Here is a 16572-nt window from a genome sequence, read left to right on the forward strand (position 1 = left end):
CACCTGTGAGCAGGTTTGAAAATGATAGCTGTGGCAGGGATGGATGGCCTCAATCACCAAGTTCCCTTGATGCTGATCACTGAGTGAAACTGCCACTAGGAGGTTTTGAGAGTGGTTGTTTCCTCCTGTAAATTAATTTTGTTTGCCTGAGAGTTATCTCAAGGGTTGCCATCTCCCAAGGTCAGGCCACATCATGAGCCTCAGGAGGTCCCAGGCTTGTGACCTTGCCTTGCAGTACATGGCCCATGGGTCTTGGGCAAGGCAGGCCTCCTTTCTGGGACTCCATTCCTCATGGGGGGAACAGATATGCTCCTCCTGTGGTCCCTTCCAACCATTCTGCACCTGGATCCCCTAAGTTCAACCCACTGGAGATGTGGGCACATACCTACACTTTGTTCAGAAGAGGTCTTAGTGATGTTCATAAAGCATTTAACAAACAAATGTTGCCAGGTAGAGCCTAAGTTGAACTGTAGGGAAAGAGAGACCCGGCAGGTGTAGGCCTTAGGTGAGGACCCCAGAGGTGGCACTGAACAGTTGTTGTAGCTCACCCCTCCTGAGGGCTGACTCTGCTACTTTGCATCTATCTCGCTTAATCTATATTGCATGGGCACAAAGCAGGTGCCCTTTTTATCCCTATGTTACAGAGCATTGTAGCAAGGTTGCAGGTGGGAGTAAGTGGGAGAACTGGTCCTGGATCCACCCACCCCCTGCTTCCCCTCTCCCTCCATCACTACTCTTACTGCTGGGGTCCCCAGAGGGCTGTGCAAGGTAATTCACTGGGGGGCAGGGAAGGAATTTTTAGGACTTCTCTTTTATTTACCCAACTTAAAGTAAGGCTTGTTTGTATTTATATGTGTATATATTTCAGAATTCAAAAAACTCTATTATTTAGGTTGATTGGGGTGCATGATCAGATTTAGAGAGCATTGCGCTAATGTCTCATCAGGTCAGAGCCATTTTATCAGATATAAGCCCGTCCCGTGTGTGTGTGTGTGTGTGTGTGTGTGTTTCATTGTCTTTCTGTGTACTTATACACCTGGTGTGCGTGTATATCATACCCATGTGGTTATTTGTAATGTGTATAGGAAAGAAGGATGGGAGAAAGTGGAAGCATTTATAATACTGAGCAATGGCAATGAGGAATTTGTAGAGAATCAGTTTGAGCCACAACATGGTCCTAATGACCTTACAGAAGCTTCATTCGGATTCTGATTTTTATTTCTGCTCAGGAAGTCTGGTGGTGTACCATTAGTGAGATGTAAGGATGTAGGAAAAGATGAAGAGCACAATAGGATGCAATATCTAAATAGAATATTATTGCCTTTCCTTCCTTAAAAATCCCAATTAGATGTTTCCTCTGATTAACATCTTATGCAAAGATGGAGAGTCCAGGGCAAAAGAACTATTCTGTTAACACGCAGACCTCTATTACTAATTCCCATTGTAAAGCATGTTGCTTAGGTAAAGCTCTCATATTTTTATAGCATCGTATAATATTCTTTGCATAGAATCTGGCCAACTGAACTGGTCATGCTTTCTGTACATATTCTGGTCATACTATCAGAATTTTATCTTCTGGATATTATATTCCATTCCATTTCACTAAAAAGCCTTTTTATTATGAAAAGTTTCAAATATATTAAAAAATAGAGTAGTATAAAGAACCCACATGTACCCATTGCTAAACTATCAACAACTGTCAGTCACACTTCTCATCTGTACTCTGATCCACTTCTTTCCCCAAAATATTTTTGAAACAAATCTCAGACATCATGTCATTTATCTGTGCTGTAATCTTTCTTTTTTTAAAAATTTTTGTTTTGAAGTAATTTAGACTCAAAAGTAATTATAAATATATAGAGGATTCCCCTGTACCTTGTACCCAGCTTCTTCCAGTGATAATACCCTGTAATACCCATATCTCATAGCATGTCAGCAAACCCAGGAAATGCACATTGCTCCTCTATTCTTCTTAAAGAAAACATTATGAGCCACCTTTGGTGTTCAGGTTATTGTGCTCATTAAGATTATTTAAGATTTAATTTTTTATGTGCTCATTTAAGATTTAATTTTTTGTGTGAGCTTATCATTAAATTAATAAAACTTAGACTGAGTTGAGAATGAACTGATTTCAAGTGATTTGTCCTAAAGAGGTCTGAGTACTTCTGTGACTGTGGTCTCTTTTTCTTCCAGTTGATCATACCCGAGTTGTCCTACATGATGGCGATCCCAATGAGCCTGTTTCAGATTACATCAACGCAAATATTATCATGGTAAACTTTGCTTTCCAGTGTTTTCTGACCATACATTGTGAGCCAATTTTTACACTTTCAGTTCTTTTTTGCGTCCCGAAAGCAACTTTCAAATGTTTGAAGGCTTTTCTTCCTAAATTTCTAGCCTGAATTTGAAACCAAGTGCAACAATTCAAAGCCCAAAAAGAGTTATATTGCCACGCAAGGCTGCCTGCAAAACACCGTGAATGACTTCTGGAGGATGGTGTTTCAAGAGAACTCCCGAGTGATTGTCATGACAACGAAAGAAGTGGAGAGAGGAAAGGTATACTTCAGACCCTTCTGATTAAATATTTTCAAAGTATCCAACAAGTCAGTTGATGAATATGAATAAACAAATGAAGCTTATTCTTACTAACCCACTCCTGGAAAGGGAGTTGAAGAGATTTGATTACGATATTCCTTGGTGTAGTTTCTTAGGCTTGGGGTTCATTGTGCTTGGGTCTGTGGATCACTAGTTGTCCTCAAATTTGGACAAATATGTACCCCTCCCCACCTTGTCCTGGAACACCAATTACATGTATATTAGGCTGCTTGAAGTTGTCCTATAGCTTATGGAGGCTTTGTTCATTTTTTTCAGTTCTTCTTTTCCCCTCCATGTTTCATTTTGGATAGCTTCTTTTGCTGTATGTCTTAAGTTCATCTTTTCTTCCACAGCGTGTAATCTGCTGTTAGAACTATCCAGTACATTTTTCATAGCAGACATTGTCTTTTTCATCTCTCAAAGTTTTATTTGGATCTTCCTGATATTTTCTGTGTCTCTCTTTTTAACATGTGCATAATTTCCTATACCTTTTGAACATACAGAGTATATTTGTATTAACTCTTTAAAGTCCTTGTTACTGATTCTGTTATGCATGTCTTTTCCATTTTTCCAGTTTTTTCAACATTTAGCTTAGGGTGGAAGTAATGTCACTCTATTGCATCCAGAAGTAGAGGTTCCAAAGGGAGTGTAAGAAGGCTTGTCTGGTACCTTTAGGGAATTCAAGTACTGATAAACAGTAGTGTCACTGGTCATATAAACTATATTTATCATGACTTTTAAAGACTCAAAAAATAATTTGAATTATCAAAACAATGTATTCATATAAATATCCAAACATTATGGTTATAGTTAAAGTTACCTTTGTCACCAGCCCCCTGTCCACTCATTTGAGTCCCCTCCTCCAGTGTATAAACCTGTTACCAGTTTGATTTGCAGCATCAGTACTGTCTTCTTGGCACTTTGAACTGTACATGTATTATGGGTATTACTCTAGGCACTCTTTAAAGTCCTTGTTACTGATTCTGTTATGCATGTATGTAGATACAAGTGTTTACTTACGTATATGTCGTGTATAAGTATTGTCGTGACCCTTCAGGGACCGAAGCAACACGCCCAAGGTCTTGATTCTTCTCTAAGCTTTATTGTCTAATCTCTCGCAGCGGTTACAGCAGTTGTCGGGCAGCTCCTCTCCCTCCCGGCGGGCTCCCTTATATTCAGTCACCCAACCAATCCGGGACAGTATCATGCGTGACCTTTAAGCGGATAGGTGTTACGCGCCACTCTAAGCGGGCAGCACGAGCTGTGCACGGGTACGGAAGTCTGCTGGGCCAATCCCCAACAGGGGAGAGGGGAAAGAGTGGTGAGCAGGAAGCAGGCGCCATCTTTAGGGCGTTGTCCAGCTAGAGTGGGGCTCAGCCTCGGCCGTAGGCTGGGCCCCCACATCTCCCCCTTTATTGTTTTATAACCAAAGGTCTGTCGGGATCATGCCTGTCTTAGGTCATCCGGAGTCTGCGGCATTCTTACCCATCCTCAGGCAACAGACAGCTTAGGTCTGTGCCCTGTCTTAGGTTGATATGCGCAGCTCCCAATCTTACCCGTCCTTGACTACTGATCCAGCATATTAAGCCATACTCTAGGGGAGATGCCTTCCTCTAGCTCTGCCATGGCCTGCAACAGGACCTTCCGTTCTCCCCGTTGCTGTTTATGTATGGAACAGACTTTCCTCCCAACCAGGAGGAGGCCCACAATTAGCAATATTCCTATGATACCTACACCTGACCAGGCTTTGGTGGCGTTTAACACAGCTTCAGCTATTTGAGCTACGGAGCAAAATTTCTAACCATAGCTGAGTGGTGAGCTCGTCAAGCTCACTGGACCAATTTGTGGTTAACATCTTGCCTAACTGTCTGGACAAGTTGGCAGCTTTAGAATAATTATGAAAAGGAATACCAGTAATACATCCCCATATAAGAATGGATGCAGCCCACAGACAAAACCTCCCCAAGAGGTCCAATTGTTCTTGAAGAAGGTTCATGCGTTGGTTGACCAAGGCCATCCCATTCTTAAAATGGCCGTTGATGACGTTCTGCGTTGTCATTGCCGAGGCAGTGGCCTGGGACAGACCATTCAGGTGATAGCGCGCGGTGGCTGCAGCTGCAGCTCGGCTCCGTCGTCGCCTGCTGTAGGATCCATGGCAGGAGCAGAAGCAGTGCGATCATCTTGTACCGCCGCTCCAGGGTTTTACACTCTGCGTATCAGACGTTCAGGCACCCAAATGGGGTTCTGCTGGTTCTGTGGAAAAACACAAACCGAGCCTCGGGTCCAGATTATCACTGGGTCTGGGCCTTTCCATGTTCCTTCCAACACATCCTTCCACAAAACTTTAGGCATGTGTTTTGGGTTGGATTGTTGGCTGTGCTGCTCTGCTGCTCTGCTGCACTGCGGCCATTTTTGTCCAGTGTTCTAAAGTCTTCTCCTATTCCCCCTTTTTGTTTATATAAGGCATTCTTGAGGGTGAGGTGGGTGCGTTCCACCATACCCTGACCCTGAGGGTTGTCTCTAGCTCCCTGCTGCTCTCATGACACAAAAGGATGTCATCCATATAATGATAGATGATTATCAAGGGAAACTGTTCCCTGACAGTTTGTAAGGCCTTCTTTACATACACATGGTGGGGCTATTAGCCATGCCCTGTGGCAATAAACCTTTGACAGTCTCTGGGGTGAAGCGGGATGGAGAAGAAACAGTCTTTGATATCTATCACTATTGAATTCCATCCTCTGGGCAGGGCCACAGGGAGAGGAAGGCCTAATTGTACAGGTCCCATAAACTCCATCTGTCTGTTCACTGCCCTGAGATTATGGAGTAATCTCCACTTGCCAGACTTTTTCCTAATTACAAAAATAGGTGTGTTCCATGGCGAGGTAGAGGGCTGGAGGTGACCAGCTGCTATCTGTTCTTGTACTAAAGTGTGGGCTGCTTCCTTCTTTTCTTTGGTGAGGGGCCACTGAGGTACCCACACGGGCCTTTTTGACTGCCATGTTATTTCTATAGGCTGTTTTCCCTCAGTGGCCCTGAAGAAAAACCCAATCCTGGTCCTCCGGGCCCTTTGGGAGGTCTCCCTGCTAAAAGGATTGGTTGTTCTTTCCCTTGGAGACCCTTCCCTAGTCCTCTAGTGCCCGCGTACCCCTGTTTTTTCATTATGGCATTAGACTGCTCACGGTAAAGCGTCTCTGTGGTTAGTTCAACTCTGCTATTAAACCTGTTCTCCAGCTCGTCCCCCAAAAGTTCCTCGTCTTCATCCTCATCAGATGGCAGTCCCTGTTCAGATCCCCCTTCCGATGCCTTTGCGAAGGCACGCTCTTCTCGTACTTCCTCTAATATTTCCTCCCCCTCTTGGATGGCCTCTCGGCAGCTTGGCTTCTGTCCCTTCAGGCAATTTTTTACTCGACCCCAAATAGGGATTGTCCCTGGTGGAAGGGGCTCCCTCTTGTCTGCCCGACGTAGGTCATCCCCAGCCTGTCCCATAAAGGGCTGGTGATTTTTCCTTCATCTAAGAACCATGGGGCATGATTCTCTATAGTGTTCAGGAATGCCCTGGCAGTCTTCGTTTTCAAAGGAGTTCCATTAGCTCTAAGGAGCGCTTTCAGAGGTTCCTCGGCCCTAACCCTAGAGGCCTCCGTCCCCATCCTCTCTCTAAAGGGGCAAGTATCCTAGTTATGATTTAGATGGACTACGTCGCTAATTCCGCGAACCTTTTGATTTCGTCGCCACTCTGCGAACCTTTTTATTTCGTCGCCACTCTGCGAACCTTCACTGGCGCCTCCTCATTCCATATATTATAATAAACAATGTCACAAACACTAACAGGACACACACACTACACATAAACACCCACCGCAACTGCCTGCTGTCTGCCCTGCCACATATACTTTCAGTTTGCTCACCGATCCACTCACCCTCCTCAGTTCCCTCTCCCGTTCTGGAACGGCGTCCAGCGGCGTTCCTGAAGAGTTACAAGCTCTACTTCATCGGCAGGCGCCGGGGTCAGCGGATCAGGTCGCGACGAGGTTTAGCGATTCCCGGGGTTTGGCACCACTTGTCGCGACCCTTCAGGGGCCAAGGCAACACGCCCAAGGTCTTGATTCTTCTCTAGGCTTTATTGTCTAATCTCTCGCGGCGGTTACAGCAGTTGTCTGGAAGCTCCTCTCCCTCCCGGCGGGCTCCCTTATATTCAGTCACCCAACCAATCCGGGACAGTATCATGTGTGATCTTTAAGCGGATAGGTGTCACGCGCCACTCTAAGCTGGCAGCACGAGCTGTGCACGGGTACGGAAGTCTGCTGGGCCAATCCCCAACAGGGGAGAGGGGAAAGGGTGGTGAGCAGGAAGCAGGCGCCATCTTTAGGGCGTTGTCCAGCTAGAGTGGGGCTCAGCCTCGGCCATAGGCCGGGCCCCACAAGTATATAGTACTATTCTCTGAAAAATATTGTATGAAAACATTTTCATACATAACCTTTTTTTTGGGGGGGATCATTAATCTATAATTACATGAGGGACATTATGTTTACTGGACTCCCCCCATCACCAAGTCCCCCGTACATACCCCATTATAGTCACTGCCCATCAGTGTAGTAAGATGCTATAGAATTACTACTTGTCTTCTCTGTGTTGTACAACCCTCCCTGTGCTCTCCCTGCCTACATTATGTCTGCTAATAGTAATGTCCCCCCTTTTTTCCCCTTATCCCCACCTTCCCACCCACCCTCCCCAGCCCCTTTCCCTTTAGTAACTGTTAGTCCATTCTTGGGTCCTGTGACTCTGCTGCTGTTTTGTTCCTTCAGTTTTTTTCTTTGTCCTTATACTCCACAGATGAGTGAAATCATTTGGTACTTATCTTTCTCCGCCTGGCTTATTTCACTGAGCTTAATACCCTCTAGCTCCATCCATGTTGTTGCAAGTGGTAGGATTTGTTTTCTTCTTATGGCTTAATAATATTCCATTGTGTATATTTACCACATCTTCTGTATCCATTCATCTACTGATAGACACTTAGGTTGCTTCCATTTCTTGGCTATTGTAAATAGTGCTGAGATAAACATAGGGGTGCATCTGTCTTTTTCAAACAGGGCTCCTGAATTCTTAGGGTAAATTCCTAGGAGTGGAATTCCTGGGTCAAATAGTATTTCTATTTTGAGCATTTTGAGGAACCTCCATAGTGCTTTCCACAATGGTTGAACTAATTTACATTCCCACCAGCAGTGTAGGAGGGTTCCCCTTTCTCCACAACCTCGCCAACATTTGTTGTTGTTTGTCTTTTGGACGGTGGTGATCCTTACTGATGTGAGATGATACCTCATTGTGGTTTTAATTTGCATTTCTCTGATGATGAGCGATGTGGAGCATCTTTTCATGTGTCTGTTGGCCATCTGAATTTCTTCTTTGAGAGAAGCGTCTGTTCAGATCCTGTGCCCATTTTTCAATTGGATTATTTGCTTTTTGTTTGTTGAGGTGCGTGAACTCTTTATATATTTTGGATGTCAAGCCTTTATTGGATCTGTCATTTATGAATATATTCTCCCATGCTGTAGGATGCTTTTTTGTTCTATTGGTGGTGTCCTTTGCTGTACAGAGGCTTTTCAGCTTGATATACTCCCACTTGTTCATTTTTGCTTTTGTTTCCCTTGCCTGGGGAGATGTGTTCATGAAGAAGTTGCTCATGTTTTCTTAGAGTTTTATGCTTTCATGACTTACATTCAGGTCTTTGATCCATTTCGAATTTACTTTTGTGTATGGTGTTAGACAATGATCCTGTTTCATTCTCTTACATGTAGCTGTCCAGTTTTGCCAACACCAGCTGTTGAAGAGGCTGTCATTTCCCCATTGTATGTCCATGGCTCCTTTATCATATATTAATTGACCTTATACGTTTGGGTTAATATCTGGAGTCTCTCTATTCTGTTCCACTGGTCTGTGGGTCTGTTCTTGTGCCAGTACCAAATTGTCTTATTACTGTGGCTTTGTAGTAGAGTTTGAAGTTGGGAAGCGAGATCCCCCCTGCTTTATTCTTCCTTCTCAGGATTACTTTGGCTATTCGGGGTCTTTTGTGGTTCCATATGAATTTTAGAACTATTTGCTCTAGTTCATTGAAGAATGCTGTAGGTACGATAGGGATCGCTCTGAATCTGTAGATTGCTTTAGTCTGGATGGCCATTTTGACAATATTAATTCTTCCTAGCCAAGAGCATGGGATGAGTTTCCATTTGTTAGTGTCTTCTTTAACTTCTCCCAAGAGTGTCTTGTAGTTTTCAGGGTATAGGTCTTTCACTTCCTTGGTTAGGTTTATTCCTAGGTATTTTATTCTTTTTGATGCAATTGTGAATGGAATTGTTTTCCTGATTTCTCTTTCTGTTAATTCATTGTTAGTGTATAGGAAAGCAACAGATTTCTGTGTATTGATTTTGTATCCTGCAACTTTGCTGAATTCAGATATTAGTTCTAGTAGTTTTGGAGTGGGGTCCTTAGGGTTTTTTATGTACAATATCATGTCATCTGCAAATAGTGACAGTTTGACTTCTTCTTTACCAATCTGGATGCCTTGTATTTCTTTGTTTTGTCTAATTGCCATGGCTAGGACCTCCAGTACTATGTTGAATAACAGTGAGGAGAGTGGGCATCCCTGTCTTGTTCCTGATCTTAGAGGAAAGGCTGTCAGCTTCTTGCTGTTACATGTGATGTTGGCTGTGGGTTTGTCATTATGGCCTTATTATGTTGAGGTACTTGCCCTCTATACCCATTTTGTTGAGAGTTTTTATCATGAATGGATGTTGAATTTTGTTGAATGCTTTTTCAGCATCTATGGAGATGATCATATGGTTTTTGTCCTTTTTGTTGATGTGGTGGATGATGTTGATGGATTTTTGAATGTTGTACCATCCTTGCATCCCTGGGATGAATCCCACTTGGTCATGGTGTATGATTCTTTCGATGTGTTTTTGAATTCGGTTTGCTAATATTTTGTTGAGTACTTCTGCATCTGTGTTCATCTGGGATATTGGTTTGTAATTTTTTTTTTTGGTGGGGTCTTTGCCTGGTTTTGGTATTAGAGTGATGCTGGCTTTATAGAATGAGTTTGGAAGTATCCCCTCCTCTTCTATTTTTTGGAAAACTTTAAGGAGAATGGGTATTATGTCTTCTCTATATGTCTGATAAAATTCAGTGGTGAATCCATCTCTCCCGGGGATTTTGTTCTTGGGTAGTTTTTTGAGTACCACTTCAATTTCATTGCTGGTAATTGGTCTGTTTAGATTTTCTGTTTCTTCCTTAGTCAGTCCTTCATACATAGCCTTTTTATGCATCTTGGGGTTCCCTCCCATTAAATACATGTTGTAACTTCTGTTAGTGCATATTAGCCTAGCTCATTCTTTTTATTCTTTTTGTTTATATCATGGCATGGTATTCCATGGTATGGATGTACCATAATTTATTTAACCATCATGTCTTGAGCACTAAAATCTTTCTGTTTTTTCTCTGACCAACAGGACTGAAGTGATCAATCTTGTTCTTGCTCTTATATATACAGCAAGAGTTTCTCTAGGTTAGATGTCAAGGAGAATTGCTAAGTCATGGAGTACATGTGTGCATGTTGTAAATCTGAATATATTCTGCCAGGCCGCCCTCCCAAGTGGTTGTCCTGGTGTACACTCCCCCAGCAGCCTGTGCCCCATACCCACCTCCCCACACTCTTCCTGACACTTCAGGTTTTTAAAAATTACAACATCCCACACCTCCAGAGAAGCAGACAGATTTCACCGAGTGAGAGCTCTGTGTGTTTTCCCACAGTGAGCCCATCCATGTGGATTTTTAATGTGGGAAAGCTCTGTGTTCTGCTTGTGTTCTCATCAGAGTTCTTTTTTAGATAAACGTTATTTGGCTTATGTAAAATGTGCTTGGAAGGTAGCAGTCATACCTGAAAGTCACACCTAAGACAGATTATTGATTAGGGATTTTAGCCTTCCTAATGTAATTTTCACATCAGTTGTGAAGGGCAGTGTGATTTTTTAAATACAGTTTTGGTCATTGTCCTGTTAGTTCCACTTCTGAATGCCTTTGAGGCCAGAGCTGGTCACTGTGAAACGAAGGCTTCCCTAGCAATGGCAGTAACATTAGATGTTCTTGAATTAATGGACGAGTTAAAATGTCTCCCTAGATTCTGCTTCAGGGGAGTGCCACCTGCCCTGAGGATGGAAGGGAGAGCTGAGTCCTCTGTCCTGCCTGTTGTCTGTCTGTGGTTGTTGGGGGCCACCTGTCCTGCAGACCTGGGGGCGGTAGACAGAGGGTTCTCCTGTCACATCAGAGGAGCCAGGTTTGGTCCCTTTCAGAAGAGCTGTAGAAGCTCCTAGACAGACAGACCTTGGACCAGAGTGCTGTGTCTTACTCCTCCTTCCACAGGTAGAGTGGATGACATGGCAGGCTTTTCTGCTCTCCACAGGCCTTCCAGATAACCTCCTTTCTTGGTACATCTCCTCATCCCATGCACAGAAGAGAAACCAGCCTCTGGGTTCCTCTTGACTCCTTCAGTTTACTATTTAAGCTAAAATATTAGCTGTCACATTTTAAAATTTATTTGCCAAGGTTTGTGTCAGAGTTTAGAAAACTGGGAGGAGGGCCACAGTAGTTTTCAGTTGTTCAAAGTCAGCTGAAATGTTTTCAGTCATGATTTAATTTCTTGTTCTCTGTTAATTTCTTTTGAGTGACCAGCAGATCTCAGAGGTGACTGGCTGGTAGCAGCACTGAGTACAATTAATATGAAAAGTGTTTATCTGGGGATAATACAAATTGTATCCAATCTGGCAAAGAGGTATTTGGATCTACAAAATCCTGGAGGGAAAGCTGAATGCACGATAATAATAACTAAAAGACCACATAAACCGTTCCAAGCAAAAATGTTACATGTCTATTAATCATTCTGTTGAACTTTCTTTTTATCATGTTTTTTTTTTCTCCATTCACATAATCATTGACTGTGGGGTTGTCAGCAGCTGCTCTCTTGTTTCTAGTTTTATAACTGAATTTCTCTGTCTTCATAATGTAGGGTAAATATCTCTTGCTGGTATTTGTGTCTTGGTGGTTATAGGAAATAAGTTGTGTGGGCGACTGCTCCCAGAAAAAAACAAAACACAAAAGCATTCTCTGCCCAGAGAATATATATACTTGTATATTCCCAAGAATCTTATACAGACTCATCTTTCATTGAGTGAAATATCTTCTTCTTTGGCAGCAAGAATGATTTTCTTGGTGCCATAGTTTTCAACCCGCCTGCTCTGAAGTCAGGCAGCTGTTGCAGGCTTGGCGTTCCCAGACATCCAGTTACGCAAAGGTGACGAGTGTAGTCGGTATCAAATGGATCTGGATATAGGAAAGCAGCTGGTTCAGAACCCCATGAGCTGCCTTTCTGTGCCGGAGTCATTCACAGTTGGGTTAGATAAGGCACGGAGCCCTCCTACACGCGGAAATGAACCAGACAGTCTGGCTTGCTGGGCAGCCCACCCACCTCTGGAGTGCTTGCTTGCCTTCCCTGCACAGTGACTGGCAGATCTCTGGAGTTCAAAATTCAGTGGTTGCCAGACAGCACCCTCAAACCAGTTAGTCCCGCTCTCTGCATCTCTTGATTCTTGAGAGAGAGAGAAAACAGGCACAGAAGCGCCTTTGCCATGTGGCTTTGATGGGACAGCTCTGCAAGGGCTGCTTTCTCTTGCCCCTTCTGCTGGCTCTGCAAGCACCTGCTCTTACTTGAACTCTGTTCCTTTTCTTTGAAAATCAATTAGATGCTAGGCAGACCATTTTCCATTTTAAGCAAGACTTAAACATTTATTTTCTGCTGGCTTAGGCTTCTGATTCAGAGTTCACAGAGGTTAACTGTCTTTTCTCTGATCCCTTCCAGAGTAAATGTGTCAAATACTGGCCTGACGAGTATGCTCTAAAAGAATATGGGGTCATGCGTGTTAGGAACGTCAAAGAAAGTGCTGCCCATGACTACACGTTAAGAGAACTTAAGCTTTCTAAGGTTGGACAAGTAAGTATATTGTCGTATTTTAGAAGCTTTGGTAACTGTTCCCATCTTCTTGTTATCAGGTGTTCTTGAGTAACAGGTGGATTTTTCCTTAGCTTTAGTGATAAACCATCCATCTTGTTATTGGGAATGTTTGGAGACCAGGCACAGGAAGGTGGGCATTTGGATCTGTTTGCATCCATGGCTGCAGGTGTTGACATGGGAATGAATGATCATTTCTCCAGAATTCCTGGTCACAGTCACATAATATCTGCTTTTTGTATAACATGTCACATTTTTCCCCCTAAATTGCTGTCACATGATCTCATTTAAGCCTCTGAACTGCCTGGGAAGGAGGAGGATTTGGGACAGAGACCCCAGTGCCCATTTACCAAGGAGTAGGCGCATGGATGTGGGAGGGGGCACTGGGTCTCTGATTCCATGACTCTCTTTACTGCGACCTGGGCATTTCCTGGATTTTTAGCTTACCAATAACATCAAGAAATATTTTTTTCATGATAATAGCAAATTTAATGCACATAATTGAAGAAAAGATCCTAATTGTGGTTCAGGTTCTTTGGCTGTCCTGAAGGTCACTGGAGGTGTACACTGGTCTAGTATCTCTCCCCACCCATCTCTGTCTTTAAAATCCCCTTAGAAATGTCAACAGCTTGGATGGACTGCAGGTATGTAGGAAGCACATGAGCAATGAAGAGTGCTGCTCCAGTGCTGTAGACCCAGAACGAGATGCTCTTTGGTCTTCCATAGACTTAGTACCACTGTTGACCTTTGCTAATGACCACTCTCCCCAGAACAGCGCCAGCGTGCTGAGTCCTTGCCTGTCTGCTGAGCAGTGGCTGTAGGTTCAGTTGGCCTTGTTCAATCCTAACAATGGTGTTACTGAGGGAGATATTTTCATCCCCATTTGCAAATGAAGAAATTGAGGCTTAGAGAAGTCAGGGAGCCACAGTGAGTGTAGAAGCTGGAATTTGGGCCTAAATCCAGTATCTGATTGCAAAGCCTGTCTTCTTACCTACTTTGCACTGAATAGAAGTTTAAAATATCTCAGATTTATAATAAAAATGTGTATGGAGGGGAGGGGAGGAGGAAGGCTGGGTATAAAAATACAAAGAGGAAAAAGTATCTGGCGGGAAGAGCTATTTTCTCATCTGGTGGGAAGAACCTGGTTACCGGAGGCCTCAGTTACCTTCTGAGTTGAGCCACACACGGGCGAGGAGGAATGGGGACATTGCCTGCTGCTACAGACTCAGAGATGTGGTTCCATTTATAGTTTCCTAAGAACAAATCGCTGCACTGGACACTTGGTATAGTTATGGAGGCAGAACTTTGCCTCCAGATTGCACAGCTAGATCCGGAAGGAGAAGAGGTCTGGGAAATTTGTAAAGGGGACCCTTAAATGGAGTGCAAGGAGATTCTGTGTCCAGCTCCTCTGGCTCATGTAGGGACCAGGGGATTCCTCAACCCATTGATTTATTTAATTCTTTTCTGGTTTTTCTTGGCTCTACTCCAGGGGAATACAGAGAGAACCGTCTGGCAATACCACTTTCGGACCTGGCCGGACCATGGGGTGCCCAGCGACCCTGGGGGAGTGCTGGACTTCCTGGAGGAGGTCCACCATAAGCAAGAGAGCATCATGGACGCGGGGCCTGTGGTGGTTCACTGCAGGTGACCAGTCTCCCCAACACCTGCATCTCAAGGCCAAAGCCCATCCATCTTCTAAGGCCTAGGGCTTGTTTTTACCGACCCACCCCTGCTCTTTAACAGTGGAGAAAATTTAATCTGTATTTGAGGCATGGATAAACTGCACTAAGGGACACTTTGACCCCAAAGTATAGTTCTCATAGACCCTACAGGACTGCCAGGTCCTGCAGGTGGTGAGGTTGCGGGGGTGATCATAGTCCTTATTCTCCAGGAGCCCTTGGTCTAGTAATGCTTGGTTTTCTTTTTTAATATAGTAATTTAGGAATCATCTCTTAGTGATTTTATTCTCTTCTGCCATGGAATTAAGGTACATTTTTGCCCCTAATTATACCTTTGCTTGCCTAAAAAGGTTTGGCCCAGCCTCTGGACGCCATGCCTGTGGCCTACTTCAGAGTTTGCAGACTGGTGGTGCCCAAGTCTGGGCGTCACAATTGTACTTGGGCAACTTTAGTTTCCTAAATCTCATTTGTTGGGCAAGCAGATGTGTGTGAAACCTCATTTGTTCAACTTTTTAAAAGCTACTGTTTGTTGAGCAGTTGCTCTGTCGCAGCCTCTGAGCTCTGTGTTTTCATACAGTACTCACATTTGATCCTCACAACAACTCCGTATGGTGTGTACTGTAAACCCCATTTCACAGATGAGGAAACTGAAGGTCAGCGAGGTTAAGGGACTTGCCTCAGGAATGCTGAACTGGAGAAGCTGGGCTCTATGTGCAGGTTGGACTGACTCCTGTGCTCTTAGCTAATATATTTTCAAATATAAAGGGACAATCTTACAAATACTCCCAAGAGCAGACATTATTTCTGTTAATGTATTAATGGCTTGGTTTTGGGTCTAGCACCCCAGGAACAACTCCATTGTCATACTCTTTGTCCTTCTGCCCACAGTGCTGGAATTGGCCGGACAGGGACATTCATTGTGATTGACATTCTGATTGACATCATCAGAGAGAAAGGTAGGTCATCTGGGGCAGAAGCTACAGCTCCTGTTTTTAGTTTATGGAAGCAAAGTGCCAGTGAAACTAGCTTGGGGAAGAGAATTTGTATGTCAAAAAATTTTCACAAAAATTTGGGCTGAAGACTTCAACTTTCAGTATGTTTGCCAGAGAACTGGAGTACTGCTCTTTGAGTCTTTGGAGTAAAATGAAGCCTAGGAGCGCTGGATTCCACAGCTGTGGTCCTTGACTGAATATGCAGTGGTGGTCTCTACCCAGCCACCTAATGATCCTTGCTGCTAGTACGGGGTGGTGCTATTGGAAAATGAGGGACCTCTAACCTCCAGCACTTTTCCATGTAATCTTCCGGGTCATTGGTATTGGTGCTGTAGCCCTCAGAACATGTTTGGTCAGAGCATTAAAAACTAAATGTGCTTTACCTCTGAGTCTGCTAAAAGTTGTGCAGTAAACCACTTCATCCTGGCCGTGCAGTTTCTCCTAATGCTTCGTGGTGCTTGCCTTGTAGGTGTTGACTGTGACATTGACGTTCCCAAAACCATTCAGATGGTGCGGTCTCAGAGGTCAGGGATGGTGCAGACAGAAGCCCAGTACCGGTTCATCTACATGGCTGTTCAGCATTATATTGAAACACTACAGCGCAGGATTGAAGAAGAGCAGGTACTGAGACTGGACAGGCTGCATATGGATTTTCATTTTCTTTTCTGGGCAGCTTGGAAATGCTTTCCTTTTGAGCGGGATAGGCTCTGATAGATGACTGTCTACTTGGGAATGGGAAACAAGTACCTAACAAGGGAGGGCCTCTCTGGAAACGATTCCCTGCTTCACAATTCTGGTTTTTCAGTGTGGAGGGGTTTAGGGGGGCAGGGGTATCATGCCACTGTCCCAGTCTGACAGGTTGGGGAGCTGCCACTGAGAAAGGTTGGGGTTCTCCCAGGTTCACATGGCAAACTTAGATCTCAAAGCCTCAAAGTTTCCAGCCTGTTCTGGTTTTGATCCAGGCCATATTTATCCTGATTCCATCTCTTAAATAAATGCTTCACTCTCAATAGCACACAGCAGTTTGAACAACCAATTTGGTTGAGTTGGAAACAGTGACATTTCAATTTTAATAAGCCATGCATAATGAAGAGGGCTGTGGAACTGGAGCCTTTCCATTTCCAACAGTTCATAACAGACACAAAGCTGAGTTCATCAGGAAGATGCTGAGACGAGGGAAATGAGGCAGCTGCTCTTTTGGGGAGCTGTGCTTATCTGCATCCCCATTCCCGCCTCCCACCCCACTGCTGTG

The 16572-nt window shown here is 44.0% G+C and overlaps 1 protein-coding gene across 3 annotated transcripts in view; it reads left to right on the forward strand.

Annotated features, from left to right (window-relative positions):
• The window catches only part of PTPN11 (protein tyrosine phosphatase non-receptor type 11), an 80740-nt gene that overhangs the window by 47226 nt on the left and 16942 nt on the right, over positions 1-16572 (forward strand). For 2 of the 3 annotated variants that reach the window (XM_073223702.1, XM_073223704.1), the window contains 6 exons: positions 2194-2273; positions 2398-2556; positions 12500-12631; positions 14127-14293; positions 15217-15284; positions 15790-15941. In XM_073223702.1, the coding sequence (XP_073079803.1) occupies positions 2194-2273; positions 2398-2556; positions 12500-12631; positions 14127-14293; positions 15217-15284; positions 15790-15941 (758 nt within the window). The remainder of the gene's footprint in view (positions 1-2193; positions 2274-2397; positions 2557-12499; positions 12632-14126; positions 14294-15216; positions 15285-15789; positions 15942-16572) is intronic. The other variant, XM_073223703.1, reaches the window with a different exon arrangement.

This window comes from Manis javanica, chromosome 15 (assembly GCF_040802235.1).
Source record: "Manis javanica isolate MJ-LG chromosome 15, MJ_LKY, whole genome shotgun sequence".
Lineage (NCBI taxonomy): Eukaryota > Metazoa > Chordata > Mammalia > Pholidota > Manidae > Manis > Manis javanica.